The 16825-nt window shown below is 43.3% G+C and overlaps 1 protein-coding gene across 2 annotated transcripts in view; it reads right to left on the reverse strand.

The window, feature by feature from the left end:
• Positions 1–16825, reverse strand: part of ck (myosin-VIIa ck) — a 173514-nt gene that overhangs the window by 28292 nt on the left and 128397 nt on the right. For both annotated transcript variants that reach the window (XM_065429765.1, XM_065429764.1), the window contains exons 22-32: positions 16304–16510; positions 12654–12731; positions 12459–12557; positions 10295–10512; positions 9382–9499; positions 7578–7880; positions 4837–5064; positions 4564–4737; positions 3185–3429; positions 2188–2351; positions 297–395 (exon numbers count right to left, since the gene is read on the reverse strand). In XM_065429765.1, coding sequence (XP_065285837.1) covers positions 297–395; positions 2188–2351; positions 3185–3429; positions 4564–4737; positions 4837–5064; positions 7578–7880; positions 9382–9499; positions 10295–10512; positions 12459–12557; positions 12654–12731; positions 16304–16510 — 1933 coding nt within the window. The remainder of the gene's footprint in view (positions 1–296; positions 396–2187; positions 2352–3184; positions 3430–4563; positions 4738–4836; positions 5065–7577; positions 7881–9381; positions 9500–10294; positions 10513–12458; positions 12558–12653; positions 12732–16303; positions 16511–16825) is intronic.

Here is a 16825-nt window from a genome sequence, read left to right on the forward strand (position 1 = left end):
TGCTCATACTAGTCAGGCAGCACTCACTGATTTTGTAATGCCTGCATTTGTTCTTACCCTTCATTAAAGAGTAAAAATTCAGGGAAATATCTAGTTTGACCTGAAAACAAAGAATCATTTATAAGTATACATCACCTACCACACTGGTATGGTAGGTCATGTACCTTAACTTTCTCAATGTTCACGAATACAGATAGTTGTACATTAGCTGATGACTTTTGTGGCCAGGGTGCAAACAGTTATGATGGCATAATTATTACAGAAAAAGTAAAGGCATTGCTGTAGTGTAAGCTTACCTGTGCACCAGTTGTTGTTAAGCACATGTTCGCCACACATGGTGTCTTCCAGCAGTATAAGGTCACCCTGTTCGAAGCTTAAGTAGTTTGCTGCGTCCCCTGCAGATAAGATAAGGCGTGTAAGGCAAAGCAATGATGGAGCACAGAGATGTTTGAAATAGACTCACAGAAGAAGCATCTAGGCTCAGCTTGCACTGAACCTAGATGCTTCATAAGAAAGAGGCTCTGCAATACATTTTGAACATGGTAAATAAACCTGCTTGGTTGCTGGAAAGTGCTGCTTCTGTCATGAATATCCAATCCATATAGTATTTTAGTACCTGCAGTGGGGAACCTACAGTTTCATTCATACTTGCTCTTTCCTTTCAACTCTGAAATCTTTGTCACTGTTCAAGTATACTCCTATGCACTTATATACACAATGGCCATTGGCTGGATTCCTTTATACAGTCAACTAACCAGTGCCTTTCAGAACCAGTCAAAACGAAATGTCATAACTGATAGGGCAGTCACGCAGTGTGGTGGTAAGGAATGATACGACGGAACCGATATTATAGCCTCCAATATCGGGGGGCACGACAGAGGGTCATGCCACCCAATCTCAAGGTAATGCTGACAGGAAAGCTCAGCCCAATGATGGGTGAAGCATGGCAGGCATTGTGTGGCAATGGTACCAAGTACAGCGGGAACAGTGAATTGAAGGGGAAGGCAACAACGGTGCAGCAGGGACGGCCATTCGACTACTGTATTTGAAACTCTGCTCATACAAGGTGCATTCAGAAAATTTTTCTTGGAAGATATTCGTGAGAATATGCTGGTTAGTACCAAACACATTCCAAACCCTTCGTAAGAGGTGTTGCAGGGTTCCGTTAAGAAGTGAATATAATAAATTAGTAACAACTGTTATGGTACTACAGTATGATCTCATTAATTCTAACTCCAAAGGGACCAGAAATTTATTCAAATAAACTAAGGAGAGCCCCTTTAAATATAGTGCTCAATCAGTGAGCGGTACAGCGTGCAAAAATAAAACCGTCACTGGGCTTGCATTGAAAAAGTTTCATCTTTCCTCCATCGGCGCTTGACATGTGCCGGAAGAAGCCTGTACTCGCGAACAACTTTCTGTGGCAATGAAGGGAAAGCTATGGGCACGGAGCTTCTGCACATGCGTTACTGCACCAAGTAGTCTGCCAGCGTCTGATAGTGCTTTTGCCTTCTCGGAATAGATGCTGAATCGACGCAGGTTCCACATGCGACGGTTTGTGTTTGCCTAGAAGCGAAAGAGAAAAGCTGCAAAATAAGTTAACTTCAACACTGAGTGGTGTATTTTATCTTGTTTAACTGTTGTAAATAACGTGTTTGTGTTTTCACTTCCCCCAGCTTAAACCAACATTGACGAAAATATGCGACTTTTTACAGAAGTGCTTCTCGCTTGTGTGCTGTTTGCCTCCATAGCTTTCCCTTTATTGCCGCAGAAAGTTGTCGATGAGTACAGGCTCCATATAAAATCCCAGTGCGTTAAGACTATGTCTTAACTGCCATTTGCTGTTGGTATAAGGAAAAATGGGTAAGGAAAATGTGCAAGCGCGAGTCAAGAATGATGGTGGCTTGACACGCGCTGTACGGCCTTACTCCCGCATGCCCAGTGATGGGGATTAAGTGATCCAGCATGCACTGAGAAAGGGTACGTGGGTGAGCACTTGATAATGTAATTGGGAGTTCGGAGTTTGAATTCGCTGGAGTTTTTCTCTTTCAAATACACAGGATGTTGCCGGGACCAACAGAGCAGTTGGAATTATCCACCAATTCAAATTAAAGATATTGAATTATCAGGATTTCACTGTAGTACATTCTACACTTTGAAATGAGACCACACCTCGTCTTCACGCACCTTTGTATTCCTGCAGGGCAATGACGAACTTGGAGCGCTTCTTGAGACCCTCCAGGAAGAAATCAACCAAGTCCCGCACATCATCTGAGTTGGGAGACTGGAAAGTGAATTCCTCTCCACGCACAGTGCTAAGTGTGAAGCTCTGCAAGAAGGGACGGTTTCCCCTGCACACAAGAACACAAATTAGGTTATGACTGAGTGACGATTGATTAATCGCATTTCATATGTTAGAGACATATAGGGGGCTATGAGAGGTGCTATAATGGAGGGTCCAGGTTATTTGCAATTAGATGGAGTGCATCACAGAAGATCTTCTGATAGCATGGGTTGCTCTTTCAGGCTACTGCATTTTACTGTTGCTGCTTCAAATTAAGCAAAGTGATACAGGTCATCATTTTACTGAGTCACAGCTGTACATTCTACAATAGGATATTGCTTCAGAATGTTGTGCTCTGTACTTGCCTGCCAGCGCACCACACAAGCTGGTAGTAATATGTCATGCAAACTTTCTCAAGATGTCTCCATAGTCAGAGCAAAATTTTCAGGGCATGACAGTTACCCATAAACTATTTTCATAACATATTCTATAACCTCATTGGGCAGTTCAAAATGGAAATGTCAGGAAAAAAGAAAAAACAACTTTATACAATTTTATGACACAAGCAGTGTAGAAATTACATTAGTAGAGTTTTGCTTGGAGTGTAATTGTGTCTAGCTGAAATATTGAGATTATTGTGTCTTCTGAATTTGTCCTGCGTGAGTTCCAAAGTACATTGCACATCTCTCACAGCCTAGGCAGTATTGTATAAACTCTGCCTAGAGGTTTCTGGGTACAAAGACAGCAGTGGGGTTATTCTGTAAGATTCCACCTTGTGGGCTGTCCATTTCAGCGGTTGCTGATCGGCTGCAGCTGTACAAGTGAGAAGGAGACTGGCTGGGGCCACCTGTCTCCACCTTACGGTGTGGTAGATGTACATGTTGAGGTCGATCAACTCACTTGTGACTGGCAACTGAAGTGATCTCCGGGAAGGAAAGCTCAAGCAACACCTGCTCCTGCTCATCGACGACATAGACGCCTGTCCAATTTATGGCAATGATGACATCATTCTTTGGCAAGTGTGGACCTGAAGAGCGCAACGCCTCGTAGAAGCGTGAGAAGAGCAGTGGCCACTTGAGCTTGGCGTATTCCACCACATCTTCTTTCACACGCAGAGGGGGCACTCTCTCTCGAAAGAAGTAGCTCTGCAAAATGCGTGGAGCCAAGAGTTACAATTGACATGCATCTCCTGTCAATCCTAATTTCAAACTTGTTATTAAAAGAGTTTACGCAGCTTGAAGAAACCTGTGAGCTTTGTACTAAAATGTGGAAGGTAAAAAGAATCAGAACGCTGGGCAAGATTAAGTAAGTTCATAATGCAAAATTCATTAAAATTGAAAAAAAAAAAGTACAGATGACGCAAGCCCCTTGTTGATCGTACTTTATTTGTACTGTATATTACTATGTGCAGAGGCACGCTTCCCCAACATCACTGATAAGCAAAATAACATTCAAGCATCACAAACAGAAAGCAATTTAGTAGATTCACCACTCTAAGCAATTTTATACAAACATCAACCAGGTAAAACATGACTATAACAATACTGGCCGCATTGAGAAACATCTCAAATAAACCACAATTATTTGATAGCTCCTATTTTTTGTTGACCTAGTGCCTTTGGAGACAACTTCTTTCTCAGGACAGTGAAAAGGTGGAAAGCAGTATCATTTCTAATTTTGTCACTTTGTGAGTTTACAAGTGAATGTGGATGTTAAGCTACGTGCCTTAGTGCCTTTCACATCGCATATCTTTCATTTGGCAGTTGTAACCATGTGACTGCGCATGAGTGCAGTCACATGGTTTTATTTGGTATTTTGCAGGCTTTCTTTAAATGCTGAAAAATATCACCAAACAGCATGTACATTGCCACAAAAAATTGGATCGGTCGTTTGTGAACCCCCTTTACAACAAAACTAGGCCCTAAAGTTGGCCCTAAACTTGGTACTTGGCCCTAAAGTGAACATTTAAAATGTTGCATAATTCATCTTAGTCAATTAACTAATTAAGCAGAATATAAACAAATACTCTAAGGAGTGCCACATGACGACAATCCATATGCCGTTTGTTTCATTCAGCTGCAGCTAACCACTTTTTAAAATATCCTTCGCATAAATTACGTGAAACACCCTGTATAACACCAAATGCACTATACCAACATGCAATGCAATACAATGCTATGCAATGTAAACAATGGTCTATGTTGCCCACTTATTGTGTTCAGCAGCACCCCATTGAAAAAAAAAACAAGATTTTAGATGTGACTCATCTTGATACAAACCTTGTTTAGTGCCTGCACAACAAGGCCAGCCCATCTCTCCAGAGCCTTGTCACTGGCCTGAAGGCAGTTATCGGGGATGTATGTTGGTAATAAGGCCAGGAGAGTGTCCATGATCAGCTCAGTGCCATGATCAACATAATACTGCTGAGCTCCTATCATGGCCAAATCTTCCTCCTGTCAAGAAAGAGGCCATACGACTTTGAAGATGCATTGCCCAAAAGAGTAAATAATGTAGCTGCCATTAACTGCTATGCAATGGGGCACTTATCATACCTTGTCACACTTGTACTCTCCAAACTTGATACCTCGAACCACTTGTTGAAAGATCAAGTTGGTAGCTTCAGGATCCTGAGTAGGGTCATGCCAGGGAGCGAAGATCTCTTTGCGGAAGAAGAGCCGCCAGGGGGCATTGCGCTCCTGTGCCCCTTGTTCTTTCGTGTACTGCTCACACTGCGAGATGGCATCCATCACGTGCTCACCACCACTGCCAAGTGATGACACCTGCATGGCAAATAGCATCGACGAATTGAGGTACAGTCTCAGGTTAAACTTTTAAGGTGAATACAGTCACTGAACAATAAATCGGACATGCTCGGTAATTCAGACAGCTTTGTGGCACCACCAATGGCCCCATAGACTTAATGTGTAAAGACGACCGATATTTCGGACAGCCGCCAGCTCAACATTCGTTTATCCGGACTCCATCCGTGGCCGCAGTGTACACTGACCCTGCCACCATTATCTCCTCTGGCAACCTCAATGAGACAACAAGTACGGCCTCAAAGAAATCAGACATCAAGTATGGCCTCAGAGATGGTAATCCCTGAGGTCTTGCCTTTGTCACAGCATTGTGCCTCAAAGATTTAACTGCAAATGCTGATCTTGGAAGCTTTGCCTGAATTGTGAGGTCGCATCAACGCTGTGATCATCACATCCATTCCGGCATCACCGTGCATGGCCCGCTTTTGTTTGTTGAATTAGCCTTCTGGACAGTGTTCCGCCATACTGTGCTTATTTGTTTAAGATGTGTTCCAGACAATCCTCTGCTGGCTCCAAGAGGTTTTTCTCCTGAAGTTATCGACAGTACACGTCAAATGGCACCAATAGTGCCCTCGTAGTCAGACTTCAAATGAGTCTTGAGTTGCAGTCCGAATGAGCCCAGCTCCATAAATGAAGAGCTGAACTGCTGTCTACCATAACAAACTAAAATGCGGACATAATTGATGACCTGCTATGCTGCAGGCTGTGTGCCGATTTCTGCCGCCGTTACATTTGAACACTTTGCAGCCATTGACAGCACAGTGTTGTCGCATGCCGAACTGAACGATGCCAAAATTATTGAGCAAGTTCTCCCACAATCAAACTGCAATTCTCTCAGGTGATGGTGATGATGATGATGTGCCATGTGCTCCGAAGCCTTCACATGCGGATCTGACTCGAGCCTTTGCAGTCCTTGGATCAGCGTACAGAGACAACACAAAACTGGTAGCAATAAAGGTGGAGTTGGTTGCACATAAGCGAAAATGCGTGCAGCAATGAATTGACTACTTCTTCCTTGCACAGGGGCTTTAAAACATAAATAAAATATTTTATGGATACATTAGTTTTTTTTGGACATTCAATAGTTTGGACTTATTTACGTCCCCCTTGAAGTCCGAATGATCAGTCGTTGACTGTACACAAGTGATTGGAGCTGTCATCAGTCTATACACAGATGTCCCTGAGGTACTTCTGAAGTACCAAAACTTTGACATGGAGGTGAGCAGTTCTCCTCGCTCTCTTGAGGTTTAAAGCATCAGGTGTGCCCTAAACTCTACCAGAGGACATGGTGGCAACTCTTCTGACTTGCAAGTAGCTGTAAAGCTTTCGGTGAAGGCTGTACTATGAGGAGGTACCACAGTATTCGTGGCATGATTTCACGTTTTGTATAGAATTGAAAGCATGGTAATAGAGATAACATGTAGAAACTGATAAGAAGGAAATGTCTCGCAAACAAAGAACATGTTGAAATCCAAACCACGGTGAAATTGCAGCAACAATACAAACACTAGTGACTTTGCACAGAAGAAGAAAAATCTGAGGACACCTAAGTACTTATGCATTGTGGATTAAGCATTAATGCCAATTCAATGCCCCTGAGCGCTCCTTAGAGTTATGAACTCCTCGCGGGCAAGCAAGTGCGTTGAAACACTTGGCGCGTTATGATTTGGCCTTACCAAGGTGCAGTTAGAATGCAGGCGAGATTTTGCATGGACAAAAAATGCGCGGATAACACAGGCTGCCGAGAGCGAGAGTGACGTGGCATTGCAGCGATGCCCCCTCCCCTTACGCAACACATGGCACGCTGGAGCAGCAGCAGGTGTCCCCTTTCACCCACTCTGCTTCATTTAGGCACGCTTGTGATGCAACTTTGATGTAATGTGACAGTTTAGCTCCTACAGATGACAGACACCAGCTTTTAGCTCAATGGGCCATTTGATGATTTTGCATCAAAGCATGTTTCTATCGAGTTACGCTGGAAAGTGCCCCACAACTGTACCTCTCCCTTGCATGATTCTTTTGCAGCAGAACTAGGCAACATGGGTAAAAGATACAGCACGTGTTGTGCACATGGCATGACAAATGACTGCCTGTACCAGTCGTAGTGTCACAATTTTTACTTCAGCAGCAATATAGTTCACGTCAGTGACACTGAGGTAATGCAGCTTTTATAATTTTCAAGAAGATATATTTGTTTCCTCACATGCAGATGCCAGCCAAGGTCCAACAGGTAACCACTTTTATATTCTTTGAGACTGTACAGCAAGTAGGCACTTTTAGCAGGATCTTTACCTAGTTTTCGCGCAATGTTGCTCTCCAGTTTTTGAAATGCTGTACATTTAAGAATGATTGAAAGCATAATTTCACACCTTTTCTTTCCCTACAATATGTAAAAGCTACAGCAGGTTTGGTTAAGTCCTGAAAGTTCAGGATATACAAATGTAGATCCTGGGCAATAATCGTGAACATCTAACCTTGTCAAAGAGAGCTATGTAGAGAGAAAATCCAAATTGGTCCCGCAGTCCAATCTTGGCAGACAGCTGTGCACAGAGCTCGCGGGCAGTAGTGGCCGAGTCGGCCAGCAGAGTTCGAGTGTTGCCATCCATGAAGGTGATGGGCAGCATGAGAGGCTTCTTGGACTTGGTAGCCTGCAGCTCTAGCCATGACGGTGGCTGGCCTCTTGTGCCATTCATGAAGGTGCGCCGTAGCCGTTCTTCGCAGTAGGGTGCATAGCCTGGTGGGCCCTCCCTGATCAGGTTGAGCAGGTACTTGACAAACTGCAGTGATACAAACAGTTCACTTGGAATTTGGCTACAGTTATGGCATGTTGGGTTCAAACATTTGGAGATAACACTCGCAAAGCATCGGGTAATGTAGAGAGCACAGGTTTTCAAAGTAGGTTCTGTGAAATTACAAACATTTCATGGAAATAAATATTTTTTGTGCCCTCACAACCACTAAAATAAAATAAATACATTTGCCAATACAAATTTACAATGGGTGACATTTGCAGCCACCAAATGAGTGGCCCAACATGGGGCTGCCTACTTTAACCACAGCAAGAACATACATGTGCTTTACACCTCAACATTAGTGCATCGTCCAGGATTTAGTTTTGCCTAGAGCAGGTGGCAAGACTGCCACATGCACAGTCCACAATGTTTTGTTGAAGAAAAAATTTGAGAGGCACACAGATGGTCTTCTAATTCTGTGCAGAGTTTTAGAGCTGTTCCCAGCAGTTCTTTAAACACATTTACCAAAGCCTCAAGCTATACATAGTGATTCAGGCCAAACAGAAAAGATTCTTAAGTAGAGCAGGCCCTTCCAATGCCTTGAAAAAGAAACCCAACATACCAATCTCCTCAAAGGAAAAACTATGTTGACAGCCACTTTAGCTTAAGAGGATTAAGGCGAAAGTCTGCATGCTCATGAGACATTCATTAAATTACTTGACATTCTCATTCGAATGTGTTGTTACTTCCTATTCCTTGTTTTCTCCCACCAAAGGTTGTGGGTTCGAGTGTCGTAACTATACCTTAATTAACTATACCTTAATTAACTGCAAGGGTTGCGGGTTCGACTCCAACCAATGGTCATGGCTTCGACCATCAATAGTGGCACCATCAATTTCGGTGCCATTGGATTTTGGTCCTGCCAAAGGCCACGGGTTCAACTCCCACCAAAAGTCATTGGTTTTAGTTTCGTTAATTAACTATACCTTAGTTAACCATGTCTTAATTTGCCCTAATTAACACCAAAAATTGTGATTTCGACTCCCACCAACGGTCGTTAGCTCAGCCACCAATGGTGGTGCCATCAATTTTGGTGCCACTGAATTTCGGTCCCGCCAAAGGTCGAGGGTACGACTCCCACCAAAGGTCATGGGTTCGAGTCCCACCAATGGTTGTGGTGAGATTGAATTTTGTTGCCATAACACTGGACCGCCAATTTTTTGATGACAATAAATTAATTTTGACTGCCTGGAGATCTTTAATGTGGACCTAAACCTCAGCATACCAGCATTTTTACATTCCACCCCCATCGTAACGTGGCCCCTGCGGTTGGGAATCAAACTCACAACCTTGTGCACAGTTGCACGGCACCATAGCCACTAAGCCACCATAGTGGGTAATAGCAAGTAAGTTGCTCCTATTTCTAAATTGTTATTTTTTTAAAGATTAAGTAAATACAAAGAACAGTATACAAGCGAGGGTACCTCTGTATTAAAATATGCTTGGATTTGATATCGTATTGGTCTATCCGTGATTTGACTCTTACCTTGTCAGAGGGAGCAAAACACCCGACACAGAGTGACAGCAGGATCCAGCCCCTGGCATGGGAATTCTTCTCTGGGTTGTTTGTCAGCTGCTTGCAGATCTGACAGTAAATTTCGTCCCTGTGGAACAGAAACACCGTGAGTAATTGCCCATTCAAGCTTGCCTGTGGCTCATGTGGCAGATCACAATTTCCATCTTGAAAAGTTCTGTATTACAGGCAAATCTGTGCATTTTAGTTTTGGCACGCAAGAACTTCACTGCTTGAAAAAACAATTACATACAGGTGTACCAAATCAAAGAACCAATTGAATGTCAAAATACATCCATAGTATTACAGTTTACAAGTTCACCTCAATATAACATGTAACTGATACAACACTATTTCTGCAGTATAGTCAGTCATCATAACAGTATGTATACTTTCGCTCTACAAAGGTATGAACAGCCTACAAAGGTATGAACAAACCTACACTTTGTTTACTCAGAATGGCATAATAGCATTACAATATTAATGCTGAACACATTCCACAGAGGATTCGCAAATGTCTCATTGCCTCTACGGTTAGGGCTACAGCAAGCAACTGATGCTGCTAAGCAAACGCAACAAATAAGAAAAGATAATTAGGTATGCATATCTTCTGTATGCAATAATCATACACAGAAATAAAATTATTAACAGGATGTTACATCCCAAAGCTACATTTGGACTGTAAATGATGCCATAACAAAAAACTGCAGACAATTTTCACCATCCAGGGTTCTTTAACTTTCTTTCACACGTACTAAAATCTTCATACAAAGGAGAATCTGCATACTGCCACTACTAGAACATGTCCACCGTAGCCAGCTCACATAGAGAAATATTTGTACAAAATAATACGAGTGAATCATTGTATACAACTGCAACAGCGAACCTGAGCTCCTCTCGCAGAATGCCATGGCCAATGATGAAGTGCAGTTTCTCCAGATTGGAGGTGGGTCGACTCTCAAGCCAGTGGCTGTAGTTGTCGGCTGCCAGCTCCTCTTCCTGAAGGTGGCGCCTCACATCTTCCGTGATCTTGTTCTTGCGCTTGAGGGTCAGCGACACCAGCTTGTTGCGGATGCTACGAGACTTCTGCTTGGTGTAAGAGTCCTTTAAAAAAAAGAGAGAAACAGAACCAACAGGAACTTTCTTACAAGGTTGTTTCTATTGCCTTTCTCAAGATTTCACACTCTCCATCACTTAATATACCTTTTATCTTCACTTGGCTGCTTCAGCATCAACAACTCACTGTTTACAATAAACCCCCCGCAATAATGCTGCAAAGGCTCTCAATATCACCTGTGCTAAACAGCCACAGCTAGACTTGACCTGGACATGCATACCACGATTCTGGCACCTTTACTTTGCACATGCATGCTATATAAAAAACAAACAAAAGTGTTTTTGCGAAGAAAGTAGACAAAGGTAGCTCTTCTAAGAGCCTGTCACTATACAACTGCGCCTATATCTGTAGAAGAAAACGAAAAGCACTAAAGCCATATTTTAGTCAAGTTTGAGGATGGCTGTGCACTTACTACAGTAAATCCTCGCTATAATAAAGTTCAAGGGGGAGCTGAAATTGCTTCATTATATCCATTACGGGTTTGTGGTGAGCTACTGCTTGGTCATTTGAAGCTGACGCAAAAGTGCAAGAGCCTGCAACGCATTGCCGAAGGACACCAAAAAATTGCTTTTTTGTGCAACTTCAACGGCAAGATGAATGCTTTCTCTAAAAAGATCATCGTCATCATCAGGTGTCCAGTAGCAGCAGAACAATTGATTTTGTTAGTGCACAGAGTCGGAAAGTTGTGGTGCTCTGTTGGCACGTTCATGAAATGCTGATAAGCTGGGGGATTGCTGAGAACATGAGAGTGGAAGTAGCATCTTGTGATGATTCCTTCCTTCTTCCATTCTTTCCTTCATTTTGCCGAGTGGCTGATCCTGGAGTTAACAGCGCAGTGGCATCCTCATGGCCCAATGGTGGGGGGGTAAAAAGAATGAAAAATGAAATGTATCGATACAAAATGTAAGTCTAGGGCATGAAAAACCCTCTGACTACCCATGCACAGTTTATAGTGGCTGTGACTAGCCAAAGCATCCTTTCCTTTTTATGTACCGCGAGCCAAGCAATCTGCTGTTTGCTTTCTATATCAGCATAATAGAACATGGCTCTAAAGAGTGCAGGTGAGTGAGAGTTGCGGCATTGGTAGAGTACAGTGGCAAGGCGGAAGCAGGACCAGTCTGGCATGTTACAAGGAAGCCAACAGCTCGCATGAGTTATGAACTGTTGCATCAGATGAGTGATGAGAAGTGATGAGAAACCAAATGATGAGAAGCATGAGAAGCATGAGAAGCATACTGATAGACTTAAGCCTAATCAGTACAATACAGTCAGTAAATCTTCATTATGAACTAAAAGAAGGTTTGTTATACCTATTTACAGGACAATTTTGCTTCATTAAAATAAGGTTTTAAATACATGGGTTTCTAATAAAAATTTGAATAGGAATTATGATTATCTTGTTATATTCATTCAATTGTTATAACACATTTCGTTATAATGTGGTTTTACTGTAGAGAGAGAGAGAGAGAGAGGAAAGGCAATGAAATTAACCAGGTACAAGCTTCCTGTCTGCTACCCTGCAATGGGATGGGAGAATAGGGTTTAGAAAGAGGGCAATGCACTAGAGAGAGAAAGAGAATAAAGAAACAAAACAGAAGGGCTTTCCAATTAGAGGCATTCACACAGGCCGGTGGATCTCAGCAAGCGCAGCAGTGCTTGCATGGCCTTCTGAAAAAGTGTTAAGTGCCGCTGATGTAGAATTCTTTTTTCCAACAGAGGCTGGTCAGTTTTCACTGTATTTTCTGCCACATCTCGGGCGCATACAAATACACAATGCAGCTTTCCGAGTATTCATTACAGGCACAAAAGGACAAAGTAATATCTTGTGCTAGCAAAACTAATGTATGTTGTCTCCTATTGCATATCTATGAAACAAGCTGTGGCATTGCAGCATTGCCTTCCAGTCAGAAGAAAAAAATGATAGCATTCTTACGGTGTCAACACCCATCAACTGTGCTTCACGGAAGTCCTTGGTCTTGATGAAGTTGCGACCCAAGGTGGCAGTGACTTTACTCATGACGGATGAGTTGTCCTGCATTGAACAGCAGAAACTCTTCATTAAGAAAAATCGTTACAAAAAGAGCAAGAAACGCAGGTGCAATGACATCAAGTAGAGCAAGAAACGCACCCTGTCCATTGTGTGGAACTTAGGTTCTGGTAGGTCGCCCATGAATCGTAGAATTGTGATCCACAGTGCCAAGGCAGCCTGAAAAAGAGTTGCACCATTTTCGTAAAAAAGGAGCAAAAGAAAAAAAAGAAAGCCACAAGTAATTTTGGAAGTGAGGTGCAAGGTACATGACCTGCAGCCAATACAACTGCAATACAACTTGCTCAACAGATAGAACACTGCTTTTGGTTACTCCTCCTCCATAGCGCAAATTATCAGAAATATTTCGAGATTTTAGTGCCCCAACGTGGCAATATCTGCTTCTGTGTGGGTCGGCTTGCAGTAAAAATTTTATATATTGACAATAGTGCAACAGTATTATAAGCGACAAGACATATCACACCATTGTAAATAAGTACCCTAGTAAATAAAGAAAGAAATAGAGACGCTGACTATGGAGGTGGAAGGCCAGGTGCAAGATGTGTTTAGGACTATATCAGTACTTGGAAAAAACATCAGTAAAGAGGCATGACACATAAACCTCACGCCAAAAGCCAACAGCAATTATGATGGCATCACTTTTGCAAGTCACAAATCTTTCAAAAAAATATCAGTGATATCAGTGTTCATATGTTAGGCTTTATGAACAACCTGTTTAGCCTCAACAGTTAGTATCCCCTGAAGGAGATACTACAGCACTTTACACATCCACACTTAATGGAACCGTACTGTTACGTGTAGCTGATGCACAAGTCTATTGACAATGTATTTACGCGTAGACTTACAGTGGCCAAGACAGCATCCCTAAACCAATATGGGACACGTCATCTTCCTCCTCTTCAGTACAGCCACACTGAGGCAGATGTTCTATATCATCACCCTCAGCAGTAGAAGTACCGTTCCAGTGCTTAAGCTACACATCCATGGTGAAAAGTGCAGCTGACGACGACACGGAGTTTTCAGTGAGTATGATTTCATATGCGACATCGGTCACTTGTCAAACCACATGGTATGGATCAATGTAACGTGACAGCAGCTTTTCGGGATGACCCACACGGCGGATGGGTGACCAGAGAAGCACCAGAGAAGCCGGAGAAAAGTGCATGTAGCGATGGTGGCAATCATACAGGTGTCGCTGATGCTCCTGTGAGGCCTCTAGATGGGTGTGGGCAAGCTGCCATGCGTGGTCGGCGCATGCGATCGCGTCGCGGGCGTATTCAATGGCAGAACTTGTGGCCGAAGGCAGCAAGGTGTCCAAGGGCAAAGCAAATTCTCAGCTGTATAATAGACAGAATGGTGAATAGTCGGCGGTGTCATAACAAGATAAATTATATGCGAATATCACATATGGTAAATTAAGATCCTAGTCGCGGTGGTTGGCCACGACATACTTTGAAAGCATGTCGGTGATGGTCCGGTTGAGGTGCTCCATGAGACCGTTTGTCTGCGAGCGGCAGGACGTGCTGAATTTGTGCTTTGTCGAGCAGACAGGAGCAGAGGATGCCTTCAACATCTTCTGAGAGAAAGCTATGGCCCTAGTCAGTTAGTATTAGTAGTTGGCATGGAGCATCGTGCGTTAAAATGCTGTCTTAGAGTAGAAAGTCATCTATGTCAGTAGCGCAACTTGTCGGTAGGGCTGTTGTGATGCTGTACTCCATGGCGTAATCAGGAGCGATGGCGACCTATTTATTTCCAGAAGCCGACAGAGGAAACGGCCCAAGAACGTCTAGACCAACTCTGAAAAAGGGTTTGGGTAGGACATTGGTTGGCTGGAGACATCCAGCTGAAAGGGCGAAGGGCTTCTTCTGGCACTGACAAGGCTCACAAATAGCAACGTAATGCCACATAGAGCGAGCAAGACCTGGACAAAAGAAGTGACGATGTACCCGGTCGTATGTGCGCAAGACGCCCAAGGGAGTGTCGTGAAGTTGGAGGAGGACAGTTGAACGCAGGTGGAATGGGATGATGAGTAGAAGTTCAGGGCCGTGGGGATCGAAATTACGGCTATATAATGTCCCCTCCTTGAGGAGAAACATCCGGAGAAAGGTGTCACCAGGCGTTGATTCCAGCTGGTCGATGAGGGCTCATAATGAAGGATCACGGCATTGCTCGTTGCCGATTTCAAGCAACTGGGACACAGAGAAAACGGAAGCGGTGGCAGCTGCATCTGCTGTTTGTTCCACGGGGTAGCGGGACAAACAATCGGCATCCTGGTGCAAGTGACCCATGTTATATACGACGGAGAAGGCGTATTCTTGCAGGCCTAAAGCCCAGCGAGCGACATGCCCCATGGGGTCCTTGAGTCAGGATAGCCAGCAGGGAGTGTGGTTATCAGTGATGACACAGAAGGGGTGTCCATACAAGTATGAACAAAACATTGCAACTGCCTACACGGCAGTTGCAACGCACTCGCACTCTGTGATTGAGTAATTGCATTCGGCAGGTGATAGAAGTTGGCTGGCATCAGATATAATGCAACGATCTCCATGCTGACATTGCAATAACACTGCGGAGAGGTTTGCGTACATGATGTGCCACGAGTAGGAGCCAAAGTTGCATTGTTGGCGTTGCGACTGCAAAGAAGCTCCGTGGCGTATATGGGGAAAATCCACCTCTACCAAATTATGTTACGTGTAGCTGATGCACAAGTCTACTTAAATTAAATTTACACGTAGACCTACAGTGCCTAAGATGGCAACCCTAAATCAATAGGGGACATGTCTTCCTCCTGTCCAATGCAGCCACACTTTGGTGGCTGCTCCGTACCAGTATCATGGAATTCTTGACCTTGAGAAGTACGCAGCTAACCATTGTATGATAGCTAACAATTGTATGACAGCTAAGAATTGTATCCTGGAAGGGCAATGCAAGCTACAAAAGCTGCGAATTTCGTGCGGCCCAAAACTGATTGTGAGCATTTGCGAGTTTTGCATAAAACAATGAAAGAAAATATGGCTCTGGCAGTTAATGCAACATTTATTATGCATGATGCGTGTCAATCGAGTGATCACGAGCAGCTCCAAAGCACAAGATGCATCAAACAAATAGTAGCGAATTTAGGTGCGTTACTGGCTTCTCTTAAATTTTCACACATACACTTCATTAATCACTCATCCTCTTCCACACATAAGCCAACCTTACTATCCTAACGCACCTTGCACATATATGCAGAGTTAATCCTTTCTTGATCATGTCATGGTGTTACCACTACTCAAAATTAAGCCAATTCGAAGTGGAGTGTTGCCACAAAAGTAACAATCCTCTAGCACTGGACTGATCTGATTGAATCTCTACATTGAGCCTACCATGCTAGGGTGCTACTGCAGGCCATAAACTACAATAAATATTTCCCAGTCCGTTTATCCCTCTGAACATGAGAACAAAACTAAAGGCTTCATTCAAACTAAATTATGTGGGTAAATAAGATTTTAATGCAGACCAAAGGAAGCACAAGGAACTTCAGTCATCCTGGTGCAGCTTTTAGTTACATATTAGTTCAAATCACTGAAAATATTTGTACTAATAGAATGTCATAAGACAGACTTACCAGTTACCTGCCAGCTTTGAGCTTTAGCTGGCAGGTATATCAACAGTAGTGGTGGAACTGTCCTACCATTATAAAACACAAAGATTTTAGTAGGCAATGAAAATAGCATCTCCAAAATGCTCACCATGGTGTCGCCCTGTGTCTGCAGGGGAAGCAGAGAATTCTTGAGAGGCTTTCGCTGGTACTGGTGGCTGGCGCTCCCTTGGAAGTAAGTGGCCGCAAACTTCTGGAACTTGTACTCACTGAGGTCATCCTTGTCTTCGGGCACTGCTGGAATGGAGCCCTCCACCTCTCCCCCATTGATGGCATTGACTCGAGAAGCCTCCAGGTCCTGCACAGATAGTGTGTGCATGTCAATAATTTAGTGGGTCAACAGCACGTGCTTCTTGACCGAGTTAATTAAGAGACACTAAAGAGAAACACTGAACCAGTTTAGACTGATAGAGAATTCCTTCAAAACTGTTTTCACTAATTTCGTGGCAAGAAGTTCACTACAAGAAGAGAAAATAAATGGTCAACCTTGTGTTCTTGAATTTCGCAACGAAGCCCCAGTGGTGGTTCGTTGCTATCTATGATGTCACTGATTTTAAAGTATTTTATCACATTTACGCCATTTTGGCACAGTAGAAATTTTCAAAACATGCCT

The sequence above is a fragment of the Dermacentor albipictus genome, chromosome 1 (genome assembly GCF_038994185.2).
Source record: "Dermacentor albipictus isolate Rhodes 1998 colony chromosome 1, USDA_Dalb.pri_finalv2, whole genome shotgun sequence".
Lineage (NCBI taxonomy): Eukaryota > Metazoa > Arthropoda > Arachnida > Ixodida > Ixodidae > Dermacentor > Dermacentor albipictus.